The sequence below is a fragment of the Xiphophorus hellerii genome, chromosome 22 (assembly GCF_003331165.1).
Source record: "Xiphophorus hellerii strain 12219 chromosome 22, Xiphophorus_hellerii-4.1, whole genome shotgun sequence".
Classification (NCBI taxonomy): Eukaryota; Metazoa; Chordata; class Actinopteri; order Cyprinodontiformes; family Poeciliidae; genus Xiphophorus; species Xiphophorus hellerii.
The window spans coordinates 24,786,342-24,809,237 of record NC_045693.1 but is presented as its reverse complement, the minus strand read 5'-3'; the positions used below and the strand labels follow the sequence as shown (position 1 = coordinate 24,809,237).

General features: G+C 40.1%; 1 protein-coding gene across 5 annotated transcripts in view; it reads right to left on the bottom strand.

Moving 5' to 3' along the window:
- The window catches only part of wdpcp (WD repeat containing planar cell polarity effector), a 102,614-nt gene that overhangs the window by 40,229 nt on the left and 39,489 nt on the right, over positions 1-22,896 (bottom strand). For all 5 annotated transcript variants that reach the window (XM_032553705.1, XM_032553708.1, XM_032553706.1 and 2 more), the window contains 3 exons: positions 17,285-17,421; positions 12,850-13,041; positions 3,036-3,627 (listed from right to left, as the gene is read on the bottom strand). In XM_032553705.1, the coding sequence (XP_032409596.1) occupies positions 3,036-3,627; positions 12,850-13,041; positions 17,285-17,421 (921 nt within the window). The remainder of the gene's footprint in view (positions 1-3,035; positions 3,628-12,849; positions 13,042-17,284; positions 17,422-22,896) is intronic.

Here is a 22,896-nt window from a genome sequence, read left to right as displayed (position 1 = left end):
CTTAAATCTGCTCTAAGGTTCCACTTGTTACAGCTCCACTGAAGGGGAAACCACTGGAATAAATACAGCAACCAAGACTGATAATCTGGTATTGCAAAATAATCTGAAACATTTAAAAAAAACTGAACTGAAAACTGGCATGTCCAGAACAAAAAATCAAGAGCTAATACTGAGATCTTGAAAAGTTGTAAGAGACTTCCTATTTTACCATGAGATGTGCATGTCACCTTGAATCAGGACTCCTTAAATTGAAGGGGTCAAAGTTCACCTACCATTGTTACATCTGTTAGCATCCAAGCGAGTGGGTCATGTAGCCAAATTAGCAGATATGTGTCAAAGCGACGCTCTACTCAACCATTCATCCATGACGGTTAACGCGTCAAAAAGCAGGAAGTGGTCGGTTTGAAAGGGTTATTTGTTGGCAAAATATGGTTGATAGAAAAACGGGAACTATTTTGTGAAAAGACAAAGAGAAAAACATTCAAAACATTCATGGTCTCTACAGGCAATAGCCCTCTCCAGGAAAACTATCTTCTACAGGTTTTGTTAGTTTTAGGCCCAACCTTTACTCCTCTTAAGCTGATATTTCGGTTCTTCCATGAGGAAAACAGCTGTCTACTTCCGATCTTGGTTTGTAATCATAAGGAAGGGGAAAACTTATAAAACGACTCCACTGTTATTTTAGTTTAGAGATTAATATAAAGAAATAGTATCAATCCACAAAGTGGGCACGTGTGTCAACTTTACAAAAAACACAACATAAATTTTGTGTTGAATATCTGTAGGAAAATGTAACACAAACAGATTTTTAAAACCTGTACAGGAGAAATGATCTTCCAACGCAGGATTCATCATTTTCACTCTGCGATGTGTTACAAGTGCTTCCACTGAGCATAAAATTGCACAAATTGCAATCATGAAAATATATTTGCTTAATGGAAACATGCTAGTTGATAAAACAAACTCCTGGTTTTTTGATAAAAAGTTTTTTCTTCTGCATCAAAATGAATGTATTTCACAAAACTGCAATGGAAACACTCTGCGTTTCATATTTAATAAAAAACACCGCAGTTGCAAACTCCGTTCTCAGGTGTGTTTTCTCTGCCTACATATTATCTTTGGTCATAGGTTGGATTATCACTATGATCAAAATCAGTTGTGAGCATTTTGGGAAATTAATCCATCGATGTGAATTATACAATGAAAGTGTGAACGGATATCAAAAACTAAAAAAAGACAATTTTTTACAGCCGTCGAATGAAAGCTGATATGCTGCCTGTATGATGCCTGATTCAAATTTTGAATCAGGCATTATTTTGTACATTAGAGCTGATTTTCTGTTAAATTATATATTTTTTCATGTAGCTTTGGGATCTTTCTCATTTTTTTTACACACTCTGTGCACACTGAGTTACATCATTATGTCCTTTACCCATCTGAAATGTTTTACTTCGTTCCAGTGCTGGGGGGTTTAGGGGGGAAACGACTATTTTCCCTTTGGTGCAGCACATTTCGTGGTCGGCTTCCCTACACCGTGTATCGGTGCAGGCCCAGTAACGGCCAACGTGTGCCCAGATGAGATAACGTGGTGCAGGCTGGGGGGTGGGTGTGGGGGTGGTGCTAGGGAGGCCTGCCTCCAGAGGGGGGGAAAAAAAAAGGGAGAACTTGGAGCATGGCCAAGTCTTTCTTCCACGCCGCCTTTCCGACTCGCTCCTTCTGTCATGTAGCGGGCTGCATGAAACAAGTCAATACAGAAAGGGAGCACAAGCAACGAACAAACGGGTTGGAGGGTGTGTGTGTTTGTGTGTGTGCAAAGAAGCACAGAAATAGAAAAATACACACACTTGCGTGCGTGTGTTGGTGGAATTATCATAGAGAAAAGACGTGCAGTGACTTCCTTCATCAGAAACCTTGGCAGGTGATCAGAGGAGAGTAAGCTATTGTTGGAAGACCCACCTCCCCCTTGTGCGCGCACACACATACACGAACACACGTTCTCCACCTTCCTCCCCCACTTCAACGCTCCTGCCTTCAAACTTCAGCATTGCTCCGTGCCACTGTGACATCTTCTTTCTAAAGTTACAATTAAAGATGCCTAAAGTGTGTATGGGAACCACAGCGAGTGTGTTAAAAGGATAGGTGGCTGTGGCGCAAAAAACTTTGATTGGCAAACTTTATCTAGGGTCCCTGAGGGACTGTGCAGCCACTGTAAACGATTTATCGGAAAAATGCATCCCAGAATGCACCTGGGGGGCGTGGGAGCTTGTGCCCCAGGGCGATTATTGAATGACCTCTGAGAGCGTGACTCCTGCTAACCTCCCAGGCAAATTAACTTCTTTCTGCAGTGAGGAGGTGGGTTCAGATCAACAACAGACCAGGAAGACTCAAAGCAAAGAGGGCGCCTGGTTCAAACGGAGGTGACAGTCAGTGATCTGATATTTACTGTAAAAATGCAGCAGGTGATATTATAGTTGCAAACTTTCAAGAGGACAGGATCTGGTTGATCATGGTTGATTGGATTGTTTTACACAGTCAAATGATCCAAAAACCTGTTCACCTCCCCCTAATCTGTGGTGGCACTGCACCAAGAACCACTGAAGGAAATGACACAAAAACTTCTGAGGAAGATATGAATGCAACTTCCTTTGTCACAAAATGTACACAAAAATTGAGTGGTGACAGTTTTTAGTGGTTGTAGGATTTCTCTTTTGTAAGAGACCACAATTCTCGTGCTTGAGCTAGACTCAAGAGTTTGTTTTGATTGTATTTATCCAAAATGTCTTTCCCGCGTCCTGATAATACTTGGCATTCTCCGATGTATTGGAACTGGACCAGAGTTCACTTCAATCAAATCGAGACCTAGTTTTTAGGGTTTGTGGACTAGAGTTGGTTTTTATTGGTTTGAATCAGCGTTTCATTACGCATTCACACCTCCCCAACAAACCGGATTTTCTAGGCAAATTAATTAGAGTTGGATTAAAGTGGACTAAATAGGGCAGATGTGAATGCACCCTAAAGATCTTTTGTTTACTTACCTAGTCTGAATTTCAAGGCAGCTAATGGTCCTCCATTAAAGACCAAAGTCAGAGTATCTGTCCCCTCAGGTCCACCATCCAAACCAGCTCCCCACTGCAGTCCAGCCAGTCCTCCAGAGCAGTTCAGGTGCTGAGTTAGTCTCAAGGTAGCTGCTGGAGCGGCTTCTTCTGCTACCAGAGCCATGTTTAAAGGTGCCAAGCCCACATCAAAGCACATCACTTCCTCCTGTCCCCCCACCATAATGGCAACAGCCCCCGCAGGGTGCCAGGCCATGTACGAGGGCGGTACAGGGCAGGAGGCCAAGACCGATACCGCCCGTCTGTGGTCGTAGAGCACTAAGGAGGAGTCCCTCAAGCCTAGGAGGAGAGTGGTCTCACATGGGTGACGAGAGCAGGAGAGAGGAAGTGATGGCAGAGGGATGGAAGTGATGGATGTGCGATGCAGGCGCCCTCGTGCACATTCATACACACAGGTAACAGCAGACAGTCCTTGAGGTCCTGCGGGTAACTCCACTGTCAGCATCTGGTAGTGCTGAAGATGGCTGAAGCAGCAGTCCAGGGGGTTGCCTGTCGTCCGGACAGAGCAAAGAACCTGTGGTTTAAAAATCAAGAAACAGAATTTGATCCAGATAATTTAAAGTCTCAATCCAACTCTGAGCTCTCCATATTTTGCTTCTACGGACATCATTCCTGTCAAAACGTTTTTTTACCCCCTAAAAGACCTGGGTTACACCATACATGTCGTGGCAAAATGATTAGAGGTGAAACCAGCCAGGATTACTTTTGAGTGTTTATAAAAGATGTAGAGAGGCAGAATTGCACTTCTGAACCTGGCCAAAGATAGTTATTCATAAACATACTTTAATCAAGCAACAATTTGGTTATCAGAAAGTTCTCAGACAAAACTGGTGTCACACAGTCAGATTATGTGGGGTTTAAGAGTCACACAAAGTTTCAGTCCGCTTTAATCGTATTCCAGTTAATTTGCTAGAAAGTCCAGTTCGCTTGGGGAGGTGTGAACGAGTAATCGAACTCTGACGAGGACCAAAAAAGTGAACTAGGTTTCTAGTCGCATCAATGTTTAGGTCAAATGCATATGTGAACACCAAGGCTTCTCCAAAAGCTTTAAGTGTATTATGGAGCAGGGCATACTGGGTAAATTCAATGAAAACAAACGCAAGAGTCTAGCGCTAGCAGGAGAAATGGCTTGAAGTCTTTTACCAAAGACAAAAGAGAAATCCTACAACTGCTAAAATTTCGTGAAGAAGAATGTAGTGCTTATGACTTCTCCAGATGTGTTTGTGTCACCTCCTTCATTTGGTTAGTTTGACACTAACCAAATCCGGTTAGTGTCAAACTAACCCGCACCAGCTGAAAATAAAATACTTGTTGGAACTTTGGTCCCTAATCAAACGGAGTCTACTGGACTATGAGGTATAAAAACAGCCGAAGACAGGAAAAGCTTAGTCTAATATAATGTCAGACTGTGTAAAGAAAAGATTGTGCCTTTCATACACAATCTTTAAGTGTATAAAAGATTGTACACACCTTTATACACCATACACCATATATGGTGTAACTCCAGATATTTATCTATACAGTATAGATAAATATCTGGAGTCAACAGTAAATGTGAGCCGTAGTTTGCAACTAATTATTCCCCAAACTAAACTTTTGGAGTGCATGTCAGCATGACAAGGCAATCAATACAGACATTTCTATATCATGTATAGCATAGTATAGTAACATAGTTATAGTATAGTTCTATATTTATATGGAGTAATGTTATTACTAAATTTACAGTTTTTGAACAAAAAAGGAAGAAGACCAAAGGAAAGAGAGAGCATGACAGATAGAACCAAGTCACCTCTTGGAAGCAGCTCTAAACCCCAAGAGATTAAGCAAAAACAAGGTCTTCCACCCTCATAAACACCCTGCTGTCAATCAAGACAGCTAATGATAAGAGCTCTATTTTAACTCAAGGTCAACAACATCTTCTCCCTGGGCATGGCACGGCTTGGCACAAAGTGATAAACAACCACCACTGTTTACCTCTGCAAGGAGCCAGGAGCTCAGCATTAGAAAATGACAGCGAAATAAAACCTGCTTCGTGTGATATACAAGGAAACCTCAGAGTCTTTGGCCAAAGATGAAAATCCAGAATGACGATTATTTGTCTCTGGACTACAACCAGGTTGCAGGCACAAAGACCCTGCTAAGGAAACTGACAGCTCAGAAGACAGTCCATGTCACGGTTTTTGATGAAACACCCACCTTGAACCAGAAACCGCAGGAGGAGACAACAGCCCGCGATAAACAGCAGTCCAACAGTCACTAACAGAGCCTTTTATAAGGGATTTCACCTTACCAAAGCCTCTATCAGAGCCTTGCATTGACCGTGGCAGCTTTGGCTAAATGAGCTCATTTCTTTTTGCCGTGTAGACAGAAAGAGGGATCGGCTGCCTGCCTGCCTTCCTTTCCTTTTGCAAAGCTGCTCGGCCCAGTTTTTTGGCAGGCATTGCCAAAAAGAGACTTAGAAGGAGGAAAGCTTTTTTTCCCCCTGCCTGCTTCCCCCTGCCCATGGTCTACAGCAGGAAAGAAGCAGATGACTGTCCTCCCGAAAGCTTTTTTTCCTCCCTTCTCTATAATCCCCATAGAGCAAGCTCCTGCTGCTCCGCAGGGGGTGAATGCTGTGTGTCAATGTGTGTGTTTATTTGAGGCATCAGGTAAGAGGGGCTCGATTCCGGTAAAAGGTGGTCTATCCCTGTGAGAGCTACATTGCAGTGGGGATAAAGCGACATATGCATTGAATAAACAAGCATGCAAGCACACTACAGGAAAGGACCCATTGACTAGTCTAACAGAAAGCTGTCACAGTCAGCTTTCCCATTAGTGGGGCCTATTTCAGTCCCACTAATGCTTGGTTCTCGCAAGATTTTAAAATTGTCGTCCAATTTTCAAAACCTGAGACCACATACAGTACATGATGATAAAAAATGTTGGTAAAACAGTTTGCGGTATCGAGTCACACAGCAGGAGCAACACACCACGCACAAGCCAATTTCACTCACCAACATTCAAACGTCAGACAGAAAATCTCGCAAAACCTCTCGAGACCAAATGGGAGTTCAGAGTGAACGAACATGGCCGACTGGGAAGAAGCAACAGCGATAGTTTGTGGACTATAGTTAATTCAGAGTAAAATAGCAAAAGATGTCTCTGACATCCACCAGACTTTCTGGTGTGCCATGACAGTTGTTTTGCCTTGTGTATTTTGGATTCCCTTCCATGTTTCACCTCACTTTCTGATTGGCTACATGTCACATTCAACAGGCTGTGTTCTCGTTTTTTCTCAGTCAAGACAATCAAATATGTTAAATATCCCCGATTTTAGACTGGAGCGGTCCCGATGACCTTTGGAAGGGACCAGGTCACTCTTAGCACACCTAAGAGTGTGTTAAGTAACTACTGCAGTAGTTACTAGTAACAGTAGTAACAGTAGTTACTTGTAGTTTGTAAATTATCCCAGCCTTTGTTTTTTTTTCAACAAAAAAAGAAAATATTTCACAGCTTCTTAGGCTTTAAGGAGATACATGAGCTTACCTACTGTAAATATTTTAGTCTAAAAACAGTCGTGTCTGTATGATTAATAATCCACAGATATAAAGTGATATAAAGGTAAAGGTAATTTTATTTATATAGCACATTTTCAGCAACAAGGCAATACAAAGTGCTTTTCAGGATTTAAAAGGAAATACAAGCAAAATAACAAACCAAAGGAAAGAGCAAAAGAAGAAAAAGCGAATAATGTTGATCCAAAGTAAATACTCCTACTCAGGGTTGGTAGATAAGTATAAGTAAGTATCCTCTGGTCTAATTTCTTTTCTGGGTTGGAAGAACAGGAGTCTAAAAAGCAGTTGCTAAGGTAGTTTTTCTGTTTTCCAAGTTCTAATCCCTGTTCTGGGTTGCTAGATAAATATAAGTATTCTCTGGACTTTCTAAGTGTGTTCTAAATTTGTAAAAGTAATGAGTACTCCACAGTTTCTAAGTAATAATAAAAACTATACAGGCCTTTGCAAAATTATTCACAACTCTATAACGTTTTCCACATTTTGTGACTTTACATATGATAGCACTGGCTTTTGTTTAGGAGCAGCAGAGTAAATGTTTCAAAAGCTACACTTTTCAATTTTTTTTTTGTAAAAATAGTTTTCTTTCTACAATTCTCTGCTACTATGTCTTTGGCTACCAAACCAAATCTGAATAAATTGAGATGTTTGTGGTGTTATTTTGCAAAACAAAAAAACTGCAAAGAGTTAGATGACTTCAGCATAGCACTCTTTAGCACTATGGTAATAAAAAAACAAATCAGCTCTGGAAGCATTAAACCTTCTTCATATATTCTCTTTACAATTTACATAGTAGATTACAAGCATACACACAGCTAAAGCTCTGTCAGCCAGTGAACTCTCCTGAGCTTCTAGCTGAAAATGAGAATGTGAAACGTATCAAATAATTCTAAGCGTATAATGTAGAAAAAGGAGGATTAAGGTCAGAAAAGGACAAAAAATATTGAAGACAGAGGGAAACGTACACAAAAGACGATAAGAAAGAGGAAATAAAAAAGAATTGTGAGGCAAAGCGCAAGAGAAAGGAAGAAACGGAGAAAGGCACGGCGAGAAGAGATGCAAAGAGAGCGGAGACGAGAGGAGAAGGAGACAGAGAGGCAGAGAGAGACCTCTACTAAGTAGCTTTCTCCTGGTTATTGGTTTCAGTGACTGGTCAAAACTATTCTTCTCTATTCTTCCTCCCTCCTTCTCGCCGGCACCCTTTCTCCCCCTCCGTGGCGTGAAAGATAAAGCGGACGGGCCCAACTGTGTGGCTGGCCCTTGTTCACAGCAGTGGCCTTTTGAAGCCAATTTTCCAGCTCACGGAGCAGAGAAAGACGGGGAGAGACGCGCGGAGAGAGACGGAGGGACTTGGAGGAGACCGGAGGGATGAGGGTTTGTTGAGAGTGGAGAGAGGTGGGGGGCACAGGGTGGGACAGGGAAGTTTTGGGCATGTGGAAAGAGGGTTGGAGATGGGGTAGCAATGTGAGAAAATGCATTGGAACAGCAGAAGTACAGAAAAAAACAATATTCCCCACACCTTCTCTCTAGCAGCTGCTACCTATGAGTATTAGGAGATCCAAAACTGTAGCATATTCTGACTCATTATTCTGCATCTTCGATTTCATACTTGACAAAATTTACTTACCAAAGGACTTGCTGAACTTCAATTTCTACATCCTGTTTTTAATTTTATTTTAAAGTTAATCATTTTAGTTTCAAAATACATTACCAACAGGACTGAAACAGGTAGAAATGTGGGTTTTGTACGTAGTTTAACACTAAAACGTGAACTGAACTCTAAGGAATGGAGCAGCATCTTCAAAACAACAGAAAAGTTGTTTTTTTTAATTCAGATTTTATCTCCTCTGCATGTTAAGAGATGTACTGAAAAATTAAACAATTCAGGGTTTAAAAAAAAAACCCTGACATTTTCTGTGGTCCGTGAACACACCATACTGAAACTATCAGGTCATAATAACAACAACGCTCTTTAGTGTGGATGCCCTTGCAGCAAGAAGATTCAAAGTTTACTATTTTCAGCAAAATGAAGTCAGAATAAAAAGAAGATATTCAAAAGGAAGCTATATTTTCGTTGACATGTTCAAGTTTGGTAACTTCTCTGAACTTTTTTTGTTCAGAATGGCTGAACAGAAAAAGTTGCCTTATTTTATCCTTTTAAGCCTCAGTGCTACGCCAAGGTAAGTGCTGGATTTGGAAATCTCATAGTTATGGCAATGATCTACATTGCCAGAGTGCGGCATGAGGACCATTTGCTGTGATTTTCTGGAACAATTGGATCGTCAAAATTCAAATGGAAAGTAGTTCGTAGTACATAAAGTACTTGTCTGTTATTAACAACGTCTTTGCTTTCATTTTTCATTTTATACAAACAGGACCACAAATATGAGCAACTTTTACTGAAAAGCAAACTCGTGAATCCATTCATTAAAGTTGGCTAAATACAGAAACCATCCTTAAAGATAAAATAATGCTAATGTTACTGTGAATAGATTAAACATTATAATCCAAGAAAATAGAAAGCAATCATCCTGAATATTTATGGAGACATTTCGGATCTACAATGATGCATATGCTCCCTCTCTAAAGATCTGATTTTCATTTATAAACATTTCATTTGAAGTTTTTTTTCCCACTCAGCATTCACTGCTCCAGAACACACTGGAGCACTGGAGGAACTACTGTTCCTCGCAAATCACCAACATAGGACATTAAGGTAGGATAAAATTTCACCTCCATAATTTTGTTAATTTTAAATATCAAAGCCCAACATAACGTTGGCTGTGTTCACAGTTCACAGCAAGATAAAACACTTTACAAACTGTTCTTATTGATTCTTTGTGGATTTAAAAGAGAAATCAAAATAGGCTAAAATCTATACAAAAAACCTTTAACTATCTATCTGTACAAAAAGCTCTGATGCAGCTCTGCATTTTGTTTTGCTTTATTTTCCTTCTTTTCCAGAAGAAGTACAAAACTCACATCAATATTTGCAGAATACTCACATCCCAGGTACTCCGGCTTTCTACCGCAGTCTAAAACCATGACTGCTATGTCAGTAGATGTCTCTATTTCCATTACAAATGTGTTCAAAAAATTTTTGATATTAGCCTAATGTCAAAAAGGCACAATTTTGAAATGACATAATTTCCATTAAATAAGAAATGCAATTGATCGTGAATAAGGTTGTTTATGCAATAAGTCATAAAAGCATCATAAATGCAAAATATGTTCAGATTTCAGCAAGTAGTGCTCATCATCTGTCAGCCATCAGAGGAGAGGAGGGTGTTTTACTCAGGCGTTGGAGCGACAACGCCGACGTTTTGGGGAGATTGTAGTCAGTAATTTTACAGAAGAGTTGTGGATTCAACAGGTTGGAATAACACAACTTTCTATGAGTTGTCATGCTGTGAGAGCCCTGGTGAATCCAGCTGCACATTGTTCAAGGAGGCCAGTTCCTACAAATGAGTGCGTTGCTGCTGTATACAAAATGGTGTGACAAGAAAATAGTGTTTCCATTACAGTTTTTCAAAATACGGCAACAACGGACGGGAGAACAGCGACATCAACTGATTTTGTTGTCTGTCTGTTCATTGGATTCTGAAATAAACCAAATTAAAATAACAAAAAAGTTCTGTGTTCTGTTCATTTTTGTTCATTTTATGGCAGGAGGAGTTACATGCAGAAAACATGATGCAAACACAGATAAAACAACATCACAAACAGGGAAAAAACTGAAGGTATAAAATATGTGTTTGTTTTGTTTAGAAAGCCCTTAAATCATGAAATTCCTGGAAATGTTTTGTGCAAGCTTATTTGTTTGGCAAAAATGATGGAGGGAAGGGTGAAAAGAGAATGATTAAAAATGCTAACCGCATGCATTAAACTGTATGTTTTCCTTTTTACCTCTCCTTACTCTGTGCTTTTGGCTCCATTTATCAGCATGGGGAGTTTGTGTGGTGGAGTGGAGGTGGAGGGGGGTTTACGAATTAAGACCACATACGAAAGAGAAAAAAAAAAAAAAAGAAAAAATCTGACTTTTTTAAATGCCGAGAGACCGGCTAGAAAATTGGCTTAGCGCTTGCAGATAGTGAACTGAACAAAAGGAACATATATATGAGCTTGAAGTGATTGAAGTAGCTGGCGTCTCCCGCCGTTTGATTCCTGCCACGGCTCTTACATAAACTGCTCGCTTAATTTCACACCGCGCATCTGAAAAATGACAACAAACGCTTTCATTAGAACGCGATGCCGCAGACTTTAATGTTCTTGAGGCGACGAGGATGGAAGGGAAAGGAAAGGAGGAGGACGGTGGGGGGATGTCGGAGGAAGACGGAGAGGACTTAAAACTTGGTGAAGGAGGTTGATAAATGTAGAGCGCCTTCCCCCCCCCAAAAAAAACAACAAGCAGCAAACAACATCTGCTTTGATTATTTCATATTCATGCGCCCCCTTTCCCTCCTACACCTTCCCTCGGTCTCTCCTGCATGAATTTATTTGTCCTGCATCCAGTTGCTAATGCAGATCCCTCCACCCCTCTTTCCCTCTTGCTGCTCTGGTGAATATTTAGCATCTGCTTAACCAGGGAGCGGCGGAGTTAACGCGGGATCTTTCATGTGATTTCGGCGCAAGGCCAATCCCGACCTGATCCATCATCATGGATACGGTTTTGCCACAGGCCAGCCAATGTGCGTGTGTGAGGAAACCGGGGAACGTGTAGGCATTCTTTTTTTTTTTTATTTCACATGGTGATGCACAGAGGTGCAACGGACGTACCACCCTTAAGGTGACTAACACACCGCTTCCAATCCCCAATCCGTGACGACACGAGTCTCGGCTCAAATCTGCAGCTTTTATTTTCTTTGCAGTGCAGAGTCTGGAGGAAATGTATGTAACTGTAGTTATTAATGCAATAAAAGCATCAAAAACCTTCTGATTTAAGAACTTTTATCATCCACTTTGCAGTTTCAAGCTTTTTTAAGGCTTGTTGTCTCATAGCTTTGACTGTGTCTGGTGTTTTTAACATTTACCAGAAACACTTGAGTTCAAAATAACTTATGCTCAATATGCTGTGAGCCGATAATCAACGGTGAGGACACAAAAAGCTAAACTTAAGAAAATGATCAACCTTGTCTTCATGAAGTCATCAATAACTACACACAAAATGTCAAGCAAACAGGTGAATGCTATAACAATTACATACCTTGACATTGTAATTGTTCAACTTTTTACCCCAGTGTTTACGACTTTTAGGGTGTTTTTACATCTCATAGTCCAGTAGAATCGGTTCAATTTGGGACCAATGTTCCAATATTTCTTACATTTTCAGTTGGTGCGATTCGCTTTCACATTCCTCTGCGTCACAGCAACCAAATCCTTTGAAACACCTGTCCCCCCCGTCCACACACACATGTGGGGCACTGCACTAAGAACCATTGAAAGAAACAACATGGAAAGCTCTGAAGAAGACACTGAATGCCACTTCCTTCTTCACAAAATGTAAACAAAAATGGAGTGATGTCACATTTCAGAAGTTGTAGGATTTCTCTTTTTTGTTGGTAAAAGACCACAAATCATTTCTCCCATAGACTCTCGTGTTTGCTTTGGTTGTATTTACCCATAATGCCCTACGCTACAGTCTGCTTCCTGCTTTAGGAGCGGTCTCCAGTCAGTTCGCATATGCATCTGACCTAGGTTTGGAAGTGGACCAGAGTTCGCTTTTTTGGTCCACATGTCTATGAACGTCTTATTAATCTACTCCAGGTGTCTGCAACCTGCAGTGGCTCTTTTTTTTATTTTGATACATAAAAAAATATATATACAAGTTGCCTTTTGTTCATAAACTTAAGCAAGCTGCTACTACTTTGAGAAATTTTGGGAGTACATACAGCATATAGTTTTTTTTATCTTAAATGCAAATTGTTTATATTTTACAGACAGTTCTGTCTTAATTACAGTCCGGACCATGTTGTTCCTTCAGCAAATGGTCTTTTTCTAAGCCAGTGTACTGCAATTAACAACTAATCGATTACTTAAATAGTTGACAATTATTTCAATATTTGACTCATCATAATGAATCCGATTAATCGATTCAGTCCTACTGAGAAGCCTTATCTGGTTCTCTTGTTTGAAATGATAAATACATACAGGGCGTGTGTGTGTGTGTGTGTGGGGTGTGCATCCACCTTGAGTCCTTCAGTAGGTGAGCAGCTTATCAGGAACAGATTGTTTTTGTGCGTGTCTGCGGGAGTCCACGGCCACATCCCCTCGCTGAGCTCGTCCAGCGTCCACCAGCAGAGCGCCACATCCTGGAGACGGCTGAGAGCTACGCGCCTGCGAACTCCTCCACCCGGCCCGCCCACCTCCACACACATCACCTAGAAGCAAGAGCACACACACATACACGCGTGAACTGAGAAGGGGTCAAGAAGCCCGCAGAATCAAAACAAATCTTCAGGGGAAGTCGTTAGTTATTAATCCATTTGGATTTGCGTTCCTGGTCTGCTGTTTGGACACCTCGGGGCGTGGACACCTCCACCGCTGCAGACCCCGATGCCTCTCTTGTCCTTCCCCCGTTCTGTTTTTGTTGATGTCTGAGGTTGTGTTTTATCTTCCATTATTAATGTCTGCGTGGGCTTGTTGTTTTAGCGATGTGCATATTTTTTAGGAAGGTCCGCCACGCTCTACGGGCCACAACAAAGAGACGCACAGTAATGAGCTCTCGTGGCGCTTAAGGGGGGTGGGAGGGAAGCGTCTGGAGGAGCACACACACTCACAAAAGACACACATATGTAAGTTTGTGCATGTATGTGCATAAATGTACTGTATGTGTAACTGCAAGCAGAAGCAAAAAGGTGTTTAAAAAAATGCTTTCAAAGATGTACACACACACCATCGGGTGATTTAAAGCTGGTGAAATTACACTTTGACCTCATCATCACATTCAGAACGAAGCAGAACGAATGGCTTGCATGCACATACACACACATGAACCCGACCTCTAACATGCTGCAGAAGAGTCGTTAGGAAGTGGCAAACAGGTAGGAAAAAAGAGAACAACTGAAGATGACTGATGTTTGTAACACTTTCACTTGTCAAAGCCAATTTTAGCCAATCCTGATTGGGAGTTAAAATGTAAGAAAAAGAAGATCATAAAAAGTTTCTTTTATACTTTTATTTCAGGAGCAGAGGCAACTTCTTGCCACATGTGGTAATTCGTATTTTTCCGCAAAAGACAATTGCCATAACATAAGATATTATCGGAGACTTTTTACCAAAAAAACATGACCCATGATAAGTGAAATACTGCAGTAGTCCTTGTTGATTTCTGCTTGTCAACAAGATAGACCATCTCAACAACATGGCTTTATTTTAAAAAGTTACATCCATCAACATCAGCTTTTTCTACAATGAAATAATTTATGTCATGAGGATTTTACCAGAATATTGTTAAGCTAAAATGTTCCCCTTTACTTTAAACTATGAGCACCACTGAATGGTTTACTAGAACTGAAAGTTTGAATACGTGCCACTTCACCTGATTGGCTCATTTTTACAGTTGTTGAAGCGATTCTTTGCAGTACAGATATTATGTACAGCGCTATAGCAACAATAATGTGCAGGAGATGAATAGTAACTACGTACGTCAACGGAAAAATAATGTTTTGAGATTTTTACTTTTACTTGAGTAATACTGTTATGAACTGTTGCTATTCGAGTAAAATTTCCAGATACTCTAACCACTGCAAGGAACTTCACTGAACGAAGAACAGACAAAAATACACCAGATACAGACCTGCAGTTCATGTTGCAGTGAGACTTCTTGTTTATGCACAAGCTTTGTTGTTATAATGTTATTTTCTGTATTCTGAGCCCTTTGCAAATCAAGAAGATACAGTAAGCAAACACTTTAGTTACTCTGTTCTAACACACATGATACATACAGTATATTACCTACTATAAATACTAGTTTAAAAAGTTTCATACAGAAAATAATTTGATTTGGAAAAGTGTTTCTTCTCTATTTTATAACTATGTTATTTATGACTTCTTTATTTTTTCTCTCAGAACTGAATCGAAAACACCTCACTGATGCTGAAAACTGCTAATTAGAATCTTCTCTCCGTAAGACCGTCCACACCGAAGAGTGGCGTTGTCAGAGCAACCTGGTGGTACTCTGCACACTGCAAAAATACAACATCTTACTAAGTATTTTTTTTTCTAGTTTCTAGTTCAAATGTCAGTACACTTGAAATAAGACAAAACTAACATACAAGAAACTTTTCAGCAAGATACAAGACCTTGTTTTAAGCAAATAATTTCTTAATATTGAGGAAAAGGTTCTAGCTCCACAGGCTAAAAGACATTTTTCCCAAGTTAAATAATCTGCTAGTGGAACTGCGTTTTTAAATTAATGTTAATAAATTCTTGACTTAAAACAAGCTCCTATATCTTGCTGAAAAGTTAGTTAGCTTTGCCTTATTTCAAGTGTACTAAGATATTTGCACTAGAAACTAGACCAAGGTAAAATTTTGTGTTTTTGAAGCACATGATGGTACTATGTTTTTCCATGAGTAATGAAGAGTGATAATGAGTAATGAAAATGTATTTAAAAAAAAAAATTAAGGAAGACTGGAGTTTGAACATGGCTGGAAAAAACCCCAGAAAATACAAAAAGCAAACATGGAGAAAAGGGATATCGGATAAAGTAAATTTTTGGAATATATAATAAATGGATATTTACAAAAACACACGTTACTGTTCACATTAAACTGGCACCAAAGAGGCATGTTGTCAGGAGGAGGAATAATATGAAAATATCTCTTTACAAATGAATGTATCAGCACAGAAAAGGGGTTAAAAGCCTAAGAACTTGCAGGAATCGGTGCGCTGCCTTGTATGAGTAGAGAAGATTTGAGATGCAGCGGTCCATGTCTGCCCTCCTTGCTCCCTGAGGGGGGCAGAATTTTCTTTGGACACAAAATATGCCTGTGAATGATGGAAGAACATGTGATGATAAAGGGAACAAAGAGTTTTTCCCCGAACAGCTGAACAGGAGATCACTGACAGATTAGAAATGAAAACGAAGGGGGGAAAAAAATATCTAAAAATCACTGGGTTAATAACACACTCTATCTGTACCACCCTCATGCCCCCCTCCGTCCCCACCCATCTCCTTGCTCTTCAATTTTATTTTTTTTTTCTGCTGGCGTTTGCTGGTCAGCAATAATCAAAAACCACTTTCTCTGGGCCGGATTAGTTTAGCCCCCCCTACTCTCCCTTTTCCAGCTTAGCCCACTGGACCAGGGCAATGTGTTTGTGCGTGGGCGTGTGTGTGTGTGCTTGTCGGTGGAGGGTGGGGATGAAGAGTGTTGCAGGTTACATGCAGGCGTGTGCATGTGCGTTGACACTGGTGCGCAGAATGGAGTGGTGCTGGTGATGAAGGTGGCGCCTTATCAGGACTCTGCTTCTGGAAACAGACGCTTGGCGAGAACGATTGCATTGACGCACACACGCCGTCGTGGAAACGCGCGCACGTCTCCCACACACACACCTTGACGAAAAGGGCCTGGCCGTAATGTGATAATGCCTGGTTTAGCTGTTAGGAGCTACAGAGGGAGGAGACTGTTTTTAGGGAAGAAGAGGGCTGCTCTTGATCAGATCTATTACCAGCATCTATTAAAGTCAATCCAGACTAGAATGAAATACAAACATGAGAGAGTTGAAGGTATATCAAAATATAAATATTTTGATATATATACAGTATATACTGTATATAAATAACTGCATCTGGTCTCAAACTGGTTGTTCTGTCTAAAAATGACATTTTTGCAGGAGTGACTGCATACTAAGTTTACACCCAGAGTTTTTTCTTAGATGTTTGGTTTTAAATGGGTAAGGAAACAATTTAACTCTTTCTTTCGAAGTTGAAAGTGTAACTAATAAGGAAGCATTTTAGGCCCATTGTACATAGAAAAAAAATAGAAAAAAAGGAGGAAGTAAATTTCTGCCAAAACAAAAAATTTTGAAATTAATCTCAGAAATTTTCTAGAAAGAAAATTGGACATTTCTGAGTTTCAATCTCCAAAAACTGCTGACTTTATATTCAGAAAGTTTGAGATTAATCACAGAAATTTTGTAGACAAAATAGGGAAATTTTTGAGTCAACTAATTCTAAGAGTATCTAACTCCAACTCTTAAGTAGTTAGATGGATTGTTAGTTCATCTAATTCTACTTTATATAAATGAAACATCATGTATTGAGTCTTTTGTTTAACCCTACAACACCCAAATTTAAACTACTGCCACTTTTGAGACTAGATGCTTATAACTTTTTAGAACAATTTGTAGGTTTGTGTTTGGAGAATTTTTTAGGTGCTTAATTTTGTGGGAAACTTGACCCGATTTCATGTGATAGTGATCCAAAAGAAAACTTTAGGGTGTTGGAAAACAGGTGAAATGAAGAAACAACAAAAAAAAAAAAACTGGCCAGGGATAGAGAACAAAAACATGACACCTTTCCTTTTTGTCTCATTGGATTTCTCCTCCTCTTTTATGGTCGCTAAATTCAACCTGAAAACATACACGCATACACACACACATCAACGTGGCCTTCTGTACCTTGATTTCAGAAGATGAGAGTTTGTCTGTTCGCCTGCCAGGCTCCAGGGAATCCTGGCTCTTCTTGTTCAGGTAGACGCCGGCGACCTGGCTCTGCTCCAGGAAGGACAGCAGAACCAGCCGATCGCTCAGCACCGCTGGAAATGACATCACCACACTCAATATCACTACCCTAAACTGAAAGGACAACAGCAGCTTTACACAGCAGAGAGGACACTTAAAGAAACCATATGATCGCCTTGCACAGTCAGCTACTGAGAATTAATATATACTTCCATATTTATTGGTTAAAAAAAGATAATAATAATAACAGATATAATCCATCCAGATCTAAAAACTTTCTATTTACAGTTCGTCCTTTTTGCTTTGTTTAGGTATTATTGCACAAATATTACAATGTAGTGGCTGCTTTGGCAACCTGACACCCTGTTTCAAATATACTTTGTAGAAACATTTTTCACTAAGTTACCGCTGTAAGTCTTTTGGATTACAGTTTTAATATGTTTCCTTCTAAAGATGGAAATATTTGCAAATTCTCCACTGCTAAGCTTGACCTCAATCAGAATGGGTAAAATCTTAAAGTTACGTCAACGTTTATCAATTGGATTTAGGTCTGGACATTGACTTCTGACAGTTTATAAATCACAGAACAGTTTAGCATCAACATACATTAAAGACTTGTTGTATAAACCTTCCAGACCTCTCAGGTCTTCTGGCTCTGGTTTGCTCTGCATCCCCAGAACCAGAACCAAGCATGGAGAAGCAGCATTCAGCTTCTATGCACCACAAATCTGGAACAAACGTCCAGAAAACTGCAAAACCTCCAAAACACGGAGATCCTTTAAATGAAGGCTAAAATCCCACATGTTTATAACTACCTTTGATTAATAACAACTGGAACATTAATCAATATACTTGATGTGTATTTGCTAAGTGATTTTGATGATGGCTTTTGACAAAATGTAATGTTTATTGCTTGTTTCATAACTGGTTACTGTATTATGTCTTTATGGCGCAAAGCACTTTGAACTGCCTTGTTGCTGAAATGTGCCACACAAATAAACTTGAACTTGACTTGGCGCATTCTAACACCTAAATATGCTTTGATCTACATCGTTACATCGTAGTTGTCACTGAATATCTAAGAGTCACTTTCCATTTTTAAAGTGAGTCTCTGTCCAAGTCTTTTCCAGCCCCCAACAGGTGTTTTTCAAGGACTGCCTTGAATTTAGTTGTATTTATCGACTCTGACAAGCTTCCCTGTCCTTGCTGAATAGAAGAATACCCACAGCGTGATGTGGCCACCACCACTGAGTACTTGAGGTTAAGTGTGGTGTTAGTTTGGGCTCAAAGTATTGAGAATATAGGCCAAAAAGGTTTTTTTTTTGTTTCATGTGAGTAGGGCTTCTGCAGCACATGACCTCTTATGGCTTTCTTCTAGGTCAGATTTGATCCCTGTTTTTTTTTTTTGCTTTTTCAATAAATATTCTTGTGTATACGTTTACACTGTTTAGTTAGTGTTCAGTGTCCAACATTTACTTTTTCTGCTTCCTTTATACACGTTTTTTCCTCTTTCCTCTCAAACTTTTTCTGTGTTTTTTGTAAAACACACACTTTTAAATAGTAGAAGAACACACTTGATCCTGTTCAACTCTTTCTGGAGCTGCATGGAAACGCTGATTACCAATTAAGCCCCCCCTCCGTACCCTACCCTCTCCTTCAAATTAATCTGTTTATGAAACCAATTAAATGGAAAAGAGGGGAGGGGTGAGAAGGGGGTTGCTACACATGTCTCTCAGAAATCCTGCTTTGAGTTGAACGGGTGAGGCTGCACCCCGAGATTTAAACATCTAACCGGCAATTAACCGTGCCGTGTGTATTTATAAACAGGAGGATATTGGTGGGATTGCGCTTCGAATCATCCTGTTGTGTGGAAATTTTTGAATTAATATGCTAATTTTCAAGAGAGTGGAGCAAACATGCCTTGACAAAAAAAAAAAACATAAAAAAAACCTAGCATCTTAAATCAGGTCAACAGAGTCTGTCAGTTGGATTATACAGTAAAGAACTGGTTCAAAACTAAACCGTTACAAAAAACATACGGCCATTAACGAGCTTTAGCTTTTAGAAACAACATTTAATGCAATAGTAAGCGTCTTTGTGATAGATTACAGATGAATCAAGTTAAATGCAGTTTAGTATTGATCTCCGTGGGTGTCTATAAACGGGATTAAGCATAATCCCATTCTTTTCCAAACCAGGCCGCGGTTCAATCTGGGGACCAGGTGGCTGATTTGGCATTAGGGGCCAAAATTGTGTGACCCATCAACGAACAGCTCCCAGACTCACGCACACACACACACACCCCCACACACACACTGAAGCAGCTCGTTGTGGTGTGTATGTAGTCACATGGGCAGAAAGCTACATAAGCATTTACACTTGGAGGTCTGCAACAATATTTTATGCATGCACATTCACTCACACCAACACATGCACAAAATGCATCCAGTCAGATGCAAAGAGCAATCTCATCGCGCACACACAGACAAAACCGCACACACACAGAGCCCCTAAATCCATTTAATGCCATCTCCTCTGCAGCATGTTGACATAAGAGGCCAATGGGCTTAAGCAAAGCACATTTAAACATGGGGAAATGAAACCTGCTATGAAAAATCACTTAAGGACGCTTAATCGTGGAGCATATGCTCAACTTGGCCCAGCCGTCGGCCAATGAAAACCTGTAATACTTTGATGCGGTAGAATATTCGTAATCTGCCGCTCAGTGTGATGCAATCGGAGCTCGTTGTTCCAACAGGGTTAAACCGGCCTCCAGGTTGTAAAGTTTAAACCAGAACAGTGAACCGACTTCCAAAAAGAAAAAGAAAACAGACTGGCTTTTTGTTTCAATCTTTAAAGAAAAAAAGAAACCGGTCTGTAGTTTGGTTGAATCTGTGCAAATTGGAGAAAAAGGGATTTTCTTCTTTATCCAAAAACTCACAACCTCTTTCTGCTTTACAAAGTTGAAAATAAATTGCCATTGCAAACCCTGGTGCTGCTTAATTTCAGATTCAGCTACAACTGTGACGCTTAGTCAATTGAAAGTAAATCAATACATGCAAAATTTCTAAATCATGTCAGTGTCAGATATGACAGAAAATTACAAGGTTTTTTTTTCAGTCAGAACATGAAAGGGGCAGTACTATGTGAAGTCAACTTCTTTGCGCTTTACATCATGTTATGTTGTTATTCCCTAATCATAAACATACTGTACCTTCAGTGTTGCCCTTGATTCTTTCATGCATGTTTAAAAAACCCTTAAATCTCCATGACAACCATTCAGCTGTGCAAAACGCCTGGTTGGACCTAGCTTCACCGTTTCTCCAGTTTCCAAGCCTCCGAGCTTCCACCTCACAGAGCAGCCCTACCCCAAAACTCCCCCACTCCTTCAGACTAGCAGCAGCAGCAATTAGCAAACATCAAGTGGAACTGCTCATCTGCTGAGCTCATTATACGAGCTACTTCTCAGTACAAAGCTGGTAAAAACATTGGTTTGGGGTTATTAGAGGAGCGCTGTTGGAATGACTTCCTGAAAACAAAGTTTCAGAAAGATCAGGAGTTTTTTTAAAGAGACAGAGACTCATTTTCATGGCATTAAATTATGTAGTCAAATTGCTTTTACGTCATATTTGATATATGTAGCATTTTTATAAAAACTGAAGGAACATAGTTACTTAATTGTGCTATTAAATGGCATTATGTGCCTAGAAAACACATACGTCATACTTCCCCTTTAAAAAAATTATTTTAAGGTCCGGTTAGGTTTTGAAATTTCTTTTTATCCAATTAAATTATTTAAAAACTTCCATGCCAAACAGCATCAACCATTTTATATTGTAAACGTGAACAGATGAGCACTAATAGGAATTCACTCAACTCTGCATTCTGAATAACTCAACTAACATAAATTTTTTTCTGCATCTTGACCGATGGGATCGGTGCATATTGACTGAAATATTTTAGATTTCCATCTTAATAAGTCTCCTCTCTCAGCTACAATCCTGAACTTTGCCAACAAGCAGGTCAAAACTCACCTGATGTGTGTGCCTGTCTCTCTACGGATATTTTCTTTTATGTTTGTTAGTTGAAAATATTGTAAATTCTAATTTGAATAATGAAAGTTCTACTCTACTAGGTATAACCACCCAAACATACACACACACACACCCCCGCGCCTATGCACACATACACACACGTACACACCTACAGGGATCACAACTCAGTTGATATTGTAAACAGTTCCAGTAATGATAAATGTGTTGGATGTTGCGATCTGGTCTGGCTCTCTGCTTTTAATTGTCTCAGCCTAATTTAACAAGTGGCAGATGTGAGAACCCCAATCTGACTGCAACCCCCCACACCCCCCTGTCCCACACACACACGGACGCGTACACAAAATCCCCGGAACCCACCCTCTCACAACCATTACTCTAATAATTAGTGCCCTCTGAGGCTTTGAATGAAGCGCAGTGGGAGGCGAGTGTGTACCTGAGTGTGTGCAAGTCTTTTTCTTTTAGGTGTGTAAATGCAAGTGGACATACAGTAAGTGTTTGTTGGCCTATGCAAAAGGGAAAAAGGATGTGTGTGTATGTAATTACACGGGTGTGCTATGTGTGCACTGTGGGGGCTTTATCAAGTGTCTCGAGACCCCAGGCGGAAGTGGGGAGGGCGGTGTTATGAACAAATAATTGATACAGAAAGAAAGAAATAATTAGCAGATTTGGGCCGTTGTCCACAGCCTCTTATTCTCTCCTGCCAGGTCTGCAGAGTGAGGGAGCCCAGAGCAAGGGGAAGGTGAGGTGGGGGGTGCACGGCGCTCCCTGGAGTAACGCGCGATGGAGGGAAAAACACTGATGGATGCTCTTAAGGGAAGGCCCCTGGACACACGCAGCACAAAAGGATTTGCCCGCAATTAGCTAGCAAGAGTCGCCTGGCTCACCTGTGGCACCTGTTATGGTGCGAGTCGCCGCCTGTGTGAGAGAGCGATTGCGTGACAGAGTGTGGGGAAGTGTGTGGTGGACGTGGAAGTGCATGCAGAGGGCGAGCAGGTGTAGGCAAGCAGTCAGCACCGACGGGTCGAGAGAAACTGAGCGGATGATGATGATTTTTAAACACCAAAAGTTTGAATTAAAACAGCTAGAAAAAAAAGCCAAAAAATAAATGCCAAAAATAAATATGAGCATTCGGACGAATAAGGACACATAATAACTCAATTTTATTAGTAAAAATAAAAAGTACTGTGCATTACCTACAAATTTAATGTCCCAATTGTAGAATATTTCTACAATTTTTCCAGAAAAGTGGAGCATAAAAACTGGATGCTGCTTCTCCATGAAATGCATTGCTAAAAACTGAAAGCTTGAGAATTTATTAAACTGATTGTACACTACACAAACACAAAATCTTACCAAGTATCTTTACTCTAGTTTCTAATGCAAATATCTTAGTTGACTTGAAATAAAACAAACTAACTAATAATTAACTTTTCAGCAAGATATAGGAGCTTATTTTAGGTCAACATTTCCTTAATATTGATGAAAGAGTCCTAT